The sequence below is a fragment of the Coturnix japonica genome, chromosome 26 (genome assembly GCF_001577835.2).
Source record: "Coturnix japonica isolate 7356 chromosome 26, Coturnix japonica 2.1, whole genome shotgun sequence".
NCBI lineage: Eukaryota > Metazoa > Chordata > Aves > Galliformes > Phasianidae > Coturnix > Coturnix japonica.
The window spans coordinates 910,030-919,816 of NC_029541.1; the positions used below are offsets into that span (position 1 = coordinate 910,030).

Here is a 9,787-nt window from a genome sequence, read left to right on the forward strand (position 1 = left end):
TCACATTGTATTGCATTGCATTGCACTGCATTACATTGCATGCATCGTATTGCACTGCATTGTATTGCACTGCACTGCATTGCATCGTGTTGCGTTGCAGCACATTGCATCGCATCACATCACACTGCATTGCACTGCATCACATTGCACTGCGTTGCATCGCATTGCATTGCATCATATTGCACTGCATTGTATCGCACGGCACTGCATTGCATCACATCGCATTGCATCGCATCGCATTGCATTGCACTGCATCGTATCGTATTGCATTGCACTGCATTACATTGCATTGCACTGCACTGCATTGCATTGTATTGCTTCGCATTGCATTGCACCGTGTTGCAGCACATTGCATCGCGTTGCGTCACATCACATTGCATTGCATCGCATCACATCACACTGCATTGCACTGCATCACATTGCACTGGGTTGCATCGTATTGCACTGCATTGCACTGCATTGTATCGCACGGCACTGCATTGTATTGCATCGCACTGCATTGCATTGTATGCATCGTATTGCGCTGCATTGCATGGCATTGCATTGCATCGCATTGTACTGCATCGCATTGCATTGCACCGCATCGCATTGCATTGCATTGCATCGCGTTGCGTCGCATCACATCACATTGCATTGCATCGCATCACACTGCATTGCACTGCATCACATTGTACTGCGTTGCATCGCATGCATCGTATTGCACTGCATTGTATCGCACGGCACTGCATTGCATCGCATTGTATTGCATTGCATCGCATCGCGTTGCATTGCATTGCACTGCATCGCATCGTATTGCATTGCACTGCATTACATTGCATTGCACTGCATCGCATTGCATTACATTGCATCGCATCGCATTGCAGCACTGCACAGCCTGCAATCAAATCATCCCCGTTGGCGGGAAGGCGAAGCCCCGCCCCATCCTCGCCCCTCTTTACGAATCGACCAATAGTTGCCGCAATTCGGTGAAATTCATACCCGCGGCCCAATGGCGCGGCGCGCTCGCCCGCTGCTTGTCACCGATTGGTTGAGCCAACCTTCTCACCTCGGGGATTCCCCAATAGCACCGCGAGGCGGTGACGCCTCTGCAGGAAGTTTAACCAATGAGCGGCGCGCAGGGATCCAGCCGCCCCGCCCTTCTCGCTATATAAACCGTGTGGAGAAGGTCGGCCGCGTTTGCGGGGCCCTCAGACCCGTTGCGCGTCTGTCGCTCGCAGCGCTGCCGGCCGAGCCGAGCCATGGTGAGTGAGTGAGGGGGAGGAGGAGGGGGCAGCCGTGTTGGGGTTGCGGGATGAGGCGGCGTGGAGGGGCGGGGCGGTGCTGCCGGTGTGCGGGGGGTGCTGCGGGGTACGGGTACGGAGCGCAGGGAGCACAGGCCCAAAATGGTGGCGGCCCCTCAGAACATGGCGGCGGGACCGGAGCGCTCTGACCGTGTCACGGCCGAGAGCGGGGGGCGGCTACAGAGCGGGGATGGGAGCGGGGCGGGTCCGCCCGGGTCGGGGTCCGTCCGGCTGCCTCTTGCCGTGCCCCGGTTATCCCGGTGTCCCGCTGTGTCCAGGGGGGTTTCGAGGTCTCTCATATGTTACTGTGTGACCGTGGTTCTGGTGTCGGGATGGATCCGTGTAACTGCTAAAATCACTCAGCCGTGCTGTTGGACGGAGCTCTGAGCTGTGCCGGTGTTGGCTCCTATTCAGAGCTGCAGCCCCGTGGTGTTGAACCCCTCCCTGCCATCCCCACATTCACATCCGAGGCTCCTCCCGCAGCCAGGTGCGTCCCTTTGCAGCTCATTCCCATCCCAGCGCCCTGCTGGACGTTCTGCTGTAGCCTCGGGGTCTTTCCAGCCCCTCAGTTAATTGCTGCTGTGTTTGCACTTGCTCTGCCCCCTGTGCTGGACTTTCTACTTGCACAAAGTCAACGTGCCTGTGTTTGTTTAACTCTGCACCCCCAGGACCTGTGCTATGGTTGTGCTGCCCAGGCTTTCTTTGTAACAAATTGTCGTTGCCTTGTGTCTATTCAAGAAGGGCCGCTCACAGAATCACAGAATGACCTGGGTTGGAAGGGACCTCAAGGATCATGTAGTTCCAACCCCCCTGCCTGGCAGGACCACCAAACATACGCCTTTACTAGATCAGGTTGCCCAGGGCCCCGTCCAACCTGGCCTTGAACACCTCCAAGGACGGGGCATCCACAACCTCCCTGGGCAGCCTGTTCCAGGACCTAACCACTCTCCTAATAAGACTCGTTCATTTAATGCTGGAAAGCTGATATTTCCTTTGACCTTTCCCACGTTTCACCTTTTGGGGGCATGCTAGTCCCTGTGTGTCCCATCAGTGACCTTCCCCAGCTGCTAATGAAGCCCATCTCAGCAGTAGATGTCACTGCAGGTGTGAGGCTCCAGGGCGAATTGGGGGAATTAATTCTGCATTTTCCCCCTCAGTGGAGAAAAAGAGCCGTCCTGAAGGGCAGTGTGACCTAATTGCTGTGCTCTAATTGCTGTGGCCTGGCTCCTCCAGGACACACACTCCCTTGCTGGGCTGTGTGCTGAAGCTGCTTTTCCTGTTGCTTTCTTTGTGGTGTGTGGGTTGGCTGTGCTCTGCTATGGCAGCGCTTTGCCAAACCCAGTGCTCCCACCTGGACAGGGCTGTAGCTGTGGCCCTGCAGAGCAATGGGCTGCCAGCAGCTCTGTGTGGTTGGCTGCAGCCAGGCTGTGGATGGCTCTTGAAGCTGTACATCTGAATGCATAGCTGGGATGGTGGGGCTTGTTCTCAACTCTTCATGGTGTTTTCTCTACCATCACATTGTTCTTTAGCAAATAGATTTGAGTTTCTGAAGGTGCAGCTCACAGGGAAATAGCAATTTTGCCCCTTCTTTCTTTGCATTTGTTCCAGTTCCTGCTACCGTGGAGCTTTACTTGTATCACCCACCCATAGGGCCTGAGTCCAGTGTGTCTGCCTCAAAGCTGCCCTGTGCTTTGCTCTTCTGGAACGCATTTAGCTCTGTCGCTCAGGAGTTGGTAAAAGAACATGAAATGCCACAGATGAGGAGTTTGGAGCTGGTTCATTGTGGTTTGGCTCCTAGAGTTCAGAGCTGTGTGCTGCGATGTTAAGGAAGCTGGAAGGACATCAAACGCACCTTGGGAATCTGTGAATTGCTACGGATGATTGTCCTGCTGACAGAACTGTTTTGACACAGTTTAAATGAGGCCCAGTTTTATTCAGTCTCAGTTTAGCGCTTTGTGCAGCAGGGCAATATGGGGCCTGGTTCAGATTGTAGCAGCAGTAGGAAGGGTTTGCTTAGGGAAGGGCTTCCTGGTGGAGCTCCCTGAAGTGATCAGGATGGTTCGTCTGATTTTCTGTACATTAACCAAAATGGCCGTGGATCTCAGGGAAGGTTTCATCCCTCTGGTGGTGGTTTCTGGTCTTGGAGAACAGGGGTGTTTTTCTGCAGGCATCAGTTCATCAAAATCACTGTTTGTGATCATGAGTGTTGGCTGAAGGATCCAGATGTGTTAAGCTCTCCCTGTCTGGTTGAAGATATTGTGAATGAGGAGAGATGGGCCTGTAAAGATGAGTGTCCCAAAGGGTCTTCCTAGGTTGGTGGCTGAAAGGATTTTTGTCCCGCTGAGTTTATGCCCAGTGCCCTTAACACCAAGACAATGAGGCCAATGTTCAAACAGCTTTGCAATATGGGAGTTCAAGCTGTGTGTGCTGAATATTTTGTAAACAAGGAAGCTGCTGTTTCTGCCGGTGATCCAATTTTTTTTTCCTCCCCACAGCGTGAGTGCATCTCCGTCCACGTTGGCCAGGCTGGTGTGCAGATGGGCAATGCGTGCTGGGAGCTGTACTGCCTGGAGCATGGCATCCAGCCCGACGGGACCATGCCCAGCGACAAAACCATCGGCGGAGGGGACGACTCCTTCAACACGTTCTTCAGCGAGACTGGAGCAGGAAAACATGTTCCTCGTGCTGTGTTTGTGGACCTCGAGCCAGCAGTGATAGGTAAATACAGTGATGTGTGCAAGAGACTGTAGTGACTACTGTAAGATTGAATTTAGCTTACACACTTTGCCCAAGGGATCCATTCCTCCGGGCTTGTGAAGTGCTCTGGGGCTTTAAATTCTCACTATGGAAGGGTTGCCTTCGCCTTCCTGGTAATAGGGAGCACTTGGCTCTATGTTCCCTGGGATTCCAAAGAACTAAACACCACCTTCTGCCAACCTATAGAACTAAATTCTGAACAGGCCACATGCTTTTGCTACAGAAGATAGTTATAACATCTTGGAAGCATACAGAGTGTATGTTCAATAGACACAGATCCCTTTTAAAGCTGTAATGTACCTCATTAAGCAGATTTCTTGTATGTAGGATTATTCCTCTGCTTTCTCAATCTCATTCTATTAACTGCAGGAAGGCAGGTCTGGGCTGAACGTTGAAATAAAATCAACTATTTAGCTTGGAGATGACCTTCAAGGTAATGAAGTCTAACCGTCAATCTGACCTATTGAGTTCTTCACTAAACCATGTCCCTTAACACTGTATCCACTGAGTAGAGCACATTTTGAAGCTTACAAGGCTGCCAGGAGCTGTAGCTCATTAGGTGTTGTTTCCTTGAGCCCCACAGCTGTTGCTCCCTCTGCTGCTGGCCAGGTGGTGGCTCTGAGCAACCAGGAAAGGCTGAGAAATGAGGTGAGGGAGAGCAGCTGCCAGAGATCTTGCCTTGCTGCTGGAGGAATAGCTGCTGAGCCGTGGGACACCTCATACATGGTAGTGTTGAGTGCTTGCTAATGATGGAAGTGCAGTATGGGAGATGGGCGAAAGGCTGCCTGATGAAATGCTTGGCAGTACTGAAGGAGTTGGGGCCTTTTGTTATGAAGGTTGCATCACATGCCTTTGTGTCAGCATTATTTCCTTATTGCTGCTCTGCTTATTCTTCCTGCTCATGCATTGTGTCCCTCTGTACTGTCTCAGAACACTGTGCATTCAGCACCTCTATATATGCCATGTGTGTACAGTCGGGCTTTCTAATAGTGCTGCCCTTGGCGAAAGCAGCAGGACTGCTGCATGTGTGCACCAGAAACGTGCGTGGTGTGTAAAATGCTGTCAAAGCTTCCCACCAGGAAATAAGGCAGAAACATGTCTAGGAGTTTAATGGAAGTGACTTTAAGTCTGCCCTGGTGAAACATAAACATGAGGGACAGCCTGTCCAGAGGGCAGCTCGGTTCACCTGCCTGCTGGCCTCAATACACAGCCCAAGGGTTATTCCTCATAATTCTCCAAGTTGTTCATGCAGTAGCCATTAATGCTAGAGTTTACTTTTGCTCTAGTAATATTTGAATAACATTCGTTCCTTTAGAACATTCCCTTCTGCCCTTGGCAGAAAGTACAACAAAAAGAAAGTGATAAGCCAGCAGTGCAAGCTCTGAGCGCCCACAGCTGCAGGAACAATAAGGCAACAATGTGGGTGACCTGGGAAACATGGGGAAAAGCTGTACTTTAGACCCACTTTGCAGATGAAAATCAGAAATTGAGTCCCAAACTACAGAAAAATGATTCTTCTTGTGTAGTCTGGCTGCAAATAGTTCTGCCAGGTCAAAAGCTCCTTGTGAAAATGGGTCACTTTTCCAGGCATTGAATTTTCTTATGTGTCCCACACTTTGGCTATGCAGGTACTGGGCACCATCTACTGATAGGAAGAAAACCAGTTAGTTATCTGTAAATAAGAGCAAGGTACCTTAGTCTGAATAGCCTCAAAAGCTTGAAGAATCTATATACATAAACTGGTGTATTAAAAAACTCTCTTCTCTCCCCAGATGAAGTGAGGAATGGGACATACCGGCAACTCTTCCATCCAGAGCAACTGATCACTGGCAAAGAAGATGCTGCCAATAACTATGCTCGTGGCCACTACACTGTTGGGAAGGAGATAATTGACCTAGTCTTAGAGCGTATCAGGAAACTGGTAAGACATCTCACTCATGGCACTTAAACAGGTTTCTTTATCCTGTTTTACTGGATTTGGAAATGAGATTGTCAATATATATATAGGCCTATAAGTTCTGCTTTAACTTGTTCTGTGTTTGGGAAGCTGTGGAGTTACTTTGCATGTGTCTCTATCCTTAGCTTGCTGAAAATGGTTGAGTTACTCCTGTTGGATGGGGCTTTTGAATGGCCTAGAATGCTGATGAGATGCCCAACATTTTAGATTTTCAGTTTCAGGAAGCCAGGATTGAAATAGCATTCTGATCTACGTAGTTCCTGCTGGAAAGGGATTAGTCTCTGGTTGGGGCTCTTGCAGGGAAGGTGAAGTGGGTGTTAGCGAACATGGCTTAGACTTCTGTTTGAGTTTCCTTCAGTTGTAACTTCTGACTCAGTTCTACTGTAGCAGCTGCAGGAGACAAATCTCAGCGTGCTGTGATGGCTCAGGTTCCTTGGTACTTTCTTTATGTGGCTGATCCTGAAGATGACAATGTAGGTTAGAGTTTTTTAGAGCAGCTAGCACATACTTTACCAAGTCTGTGTCACAAAGGCAAGGTGTTCTCATTGCATAAGAATTGAGAGTTCACCTGTGGTGCTTTAATATGGAATGTTAAGTGAGTTAGTGAAAGATACAGCTTCTGCAGATCAAAGCTGGCATCGAGCACTTGGCTGCAACAGGCTCTGATGCCGAGTCTGGACTTTGACCTGAAAAACATGGTCATAACTTCCCTTTAGAAGCTGTTTTACCTCCCTGTCAGCCCTGGGAAATAGAGGTAAGCACCACTTGGCACGCTGTTCTGGGGAAGGCAGCCTGGCTTCATCCAACAGTGGCAAAGTAATGCAGTTTGACAGCTCGTTTCTGACATAAGCTGCATGCCCACAGCCCTTGGAGGATTGTAGCAATAGTTCTGGCACAGGAGACTGCTACATCTTGTGCAGGAAGAGAATGTCAAATCAATGCAAGGGTTAGACAGTTAATCAAGCAAGGCAAAATTCAAAGAACTATTGACTGCTAATGGCCTTCCAGGGAATGGGATTAGAAAATGTTTTCAGGTAGTAACTTAGGAAGAAGTGGGAAGGTTTTCTTTCCTTATGTTGGTGGCTTAAAACTGCTAAGAATATGAGTTTAGAATGGTTTCCTTTTTTTGAGACACTTCCTTGATTAATTATACAAGAATTAATTACTACTTTCCTGAAGCTTGATTGGTTGGTATGTCAGAGTTGAGTGGTTACATGAGTCTGGAGTAGGCTTGTTTTGGATTCTTAATGTCTGTACCACTGCTGTAACACGTGTATTTTCTCTTTCAGTCAGACCAGTGCACTGGCCTCCAGGGATTCCTGGTCTTCCACAGCTTTGGGGGAGGCACTGGCTCAGGCTTCACCTCCCTGCTGATGGAGCGCCTCTCTGTTGACTATGGGAAGAAGTCTAAATTGGAATTTGCCATCTACCCTGCACCACAGGTCTCCACAGCTGTGGTGGAGCCCTACAACTCCATCCTCACCACCCACACCACCCTGGAGCACTCAGACTGTGCCTTCATGGTTGACAATGAGGCCATCTATGACATTTGCCGTAGGAATCTGGACATTGAACGCCCCACCTACACTAACCTCAATCGCCTCATTGGTCAGATTGTGTCTTCCATTACTGCTTCCCTCAGATTCGATGGTGCCTTAAATGTGGATCTCACCGAATTCCAAACTAACTTGGTGCCTTACCCTCGTATCCACTTCCCGTTGGTAATGTATTCCCCAATTATTTCAGCAGAGAAAGCCTATCATGAGCAGCTCTCTGTGTCTGAGATCACCAACGCGTGCTTTGAGCCCTCCAACCAGATGGTGAAGTGTGACCCACGGCATGGCAAGTACATGGCGTGCTGCCTGCTGTACCGGGGGGACGTGGTGCCCAAGGATGTCAACGCCGCCATTGCCGCCATCAAAACCAAGCGCACCATCCAGTTTGTGGACTGGTGCCCGACTGGTTTCAAGGCAAGTCTCAGTTATATCAAGTCTTATTTTATTATTTTTTTTCTTTTTTTAGACTAATAATTCACTGTAATGGGCTTAAGTGTGTTTTCTCATTGAAATCTGTATGTAGGTGCCTGATCTGTGTTGAGAAATGAGTCTTAGTGCAGAGATGTTTTCTCTGGTTTCTTTGACTATGGTCACTGTTGAATGCTACAAGGAAACTCATAGTCTGTTGTGCTTCTCCCCTAGGTTGGCATCAATTACCAGCCACCAACAGTGGTTCCTGGTGGTGACCTAGCCAAAGTACAGCGAGCAGTGTGTATGCTGAGCAACACTACAGCCATTGCTGAGGCATGGGCTCGTCTTGACCACAAGTTTGATCTGATGTATGCCAAGCGTGCCTTTGTTCACTGGTATGTTGGAGAAGGGATGGAGGAAGGGGAGTTCTCAGAGGCTCGGGAAGATTTGGCTGCACTTGAAAAAGATTATGAAGAAGTGGGCACAGACTCAATGGATGGAGAAGATGAGGGTGAAGAATACTGAATACAGCCATAGTGAATTGCAGTTCTTTGCCAGTGTACTGCCTTCTTATTAGCAGTGTAAATCATGTCTAATGATTGGAATAAAGTTCTTTAAGAAATCCAGTAGTGTCCAAACACTATGTACTTTCAGCTGTATACAAACAGTCCATAGTCTTAAGACACAACTACTTTCTGAGAAAGGTAGCTGAATAAAGTAATCATGCTGCAGTTAGAAGTAACTGTCCTTATGGCACTGCTATTTGAGTAGTGTGTATTTGCCCCCAGAATGTGGGGCAAACACATTTGTGAGTAATTAAGAGAGCAAGCAGGAAGGGGAGATGATGTTCTGGTGTGTGATAAGCAGGAGGAGCTCTTGGGGCCTGTGGTGGTTGCCCTGTTGCTTTGTCCTCATGCAGTCCCTGCCTGCTGGCTGTCTGCACAGCACCTTTTGTCTGAAGCAAAATCTGAGAGAGCTGGTTGGGGTTAAACAGCACTTCTCCCTAAAAGTGATTATCTTGCAGAAGTTCATTGGTTTGGCTTTATGTGGAAGGCAGAAGAAAGGATTGTAATTTGTGTATCTGAAGTAATGGGAGGATTTGGCAAATGTGAATAACTCTGAAACGTTCCGTGTGGTCTGGGTGGGGGCTTGGGAACACAAAGCACAGTCATCCACAAATAACCTATTTCCATTTCTGCCTTAGATGGGTGATTATTAAATCTCTCCCACGGAACTTGTAAAGGATGAATAGTCAAATATGTGATGGTGCTTGAATATTGAGGTTCATACGATGCCAAAGCCTGTAAGAGACTGGATTTGAGATGGAGAATAACTCCCAGTCCTATTTCAGCCTTATTTGTTTTGCTTCTGACTTGATGAATGTGATTTAGGCTAAGCCTTGGAGCCTGTGTTAGTTGATGAAGGTGAGTATACCTGCTTAGCAGGAATCTTGGCTGTGGTAAGAAAAACACCTTACATTCTGTGTAGGGAAACCTTCAGTACTCAAATAATGCTGCAGTGTTTGACATGGACTCACAGAATGAAACAGATCAGGGAAACACACCAACCAACTGTGGAGTGCCCAAAGTCCTCCTGACAACTTATTTTCCTGTTTATTAGGTAGTTAAGTAAATGTGCCAGACATAACCCAGGAGGCAGCTGCACTCGTTGCAAGTCAGACTGACTTCATTTCCTTGCATGTATTCAGACTTTTAATGTGATGGCAATGCCATAAGCAATACTTGAGGGGGATGTTGCATACCTTACAGATGTCGAGGTCTTTGGTGTGGGATCTACTTGCAGACTGCAAAGTCGCTGTGACTGCT

The 9,787-nt window shown here is 48.4% G+C and overlaps 1 protein-coding gene across 1 annotated transcript; it reads left to right on the forward strand.

Moving 5' to 3' along the window:
- The first annotated feature begins 1,118 nt into the window (after positions 1-1,118).
- Positions 1,119-8,587, forward strand: LOC107324657 (tubulin alpha-8 chain). Its single transcript, XM_015884855.2, has 5 exons — positions 1,119-1,241; positions 3,776-3,998; positions 5,810-5,958; positions 7,284-7,964; positions 8,193-8,587. Exons 1-5 carry the CDS (start codon positions 1,239-1,241, stop codon positions 8,484-8,486), a joined length of 1,350 nt encoding a protein of 449 aa, XP_015740341.2. The 5' UTR covers positions 1,119-1,238; the 3' UTR covers positions 8,487-8,587.
- The last annotated feature ends 1,200 nt before the right edge of the window (positions 8,588-9,787 follow it).

Bases quoted from the DNA above. Each gene is read 5' to 3' on its own strand.
- LOC107324657 (XM_015884855.2), top strand. The intron at 5,959-7,283 runs GTAAGACATCTC...TTTCTCTTTCAG, and splicing joins TAGAGCGTATCAGGAAACTG to TCAGACCAGTGCACTGGCCT. The intron at 7,965-8,192 runs GCAAGTCTCAGT...CTTCTCCCCTAG, and splicing joins GGTGCCCGACTGGTTTCAAG to GTTGGCATCAATTACCAGCC.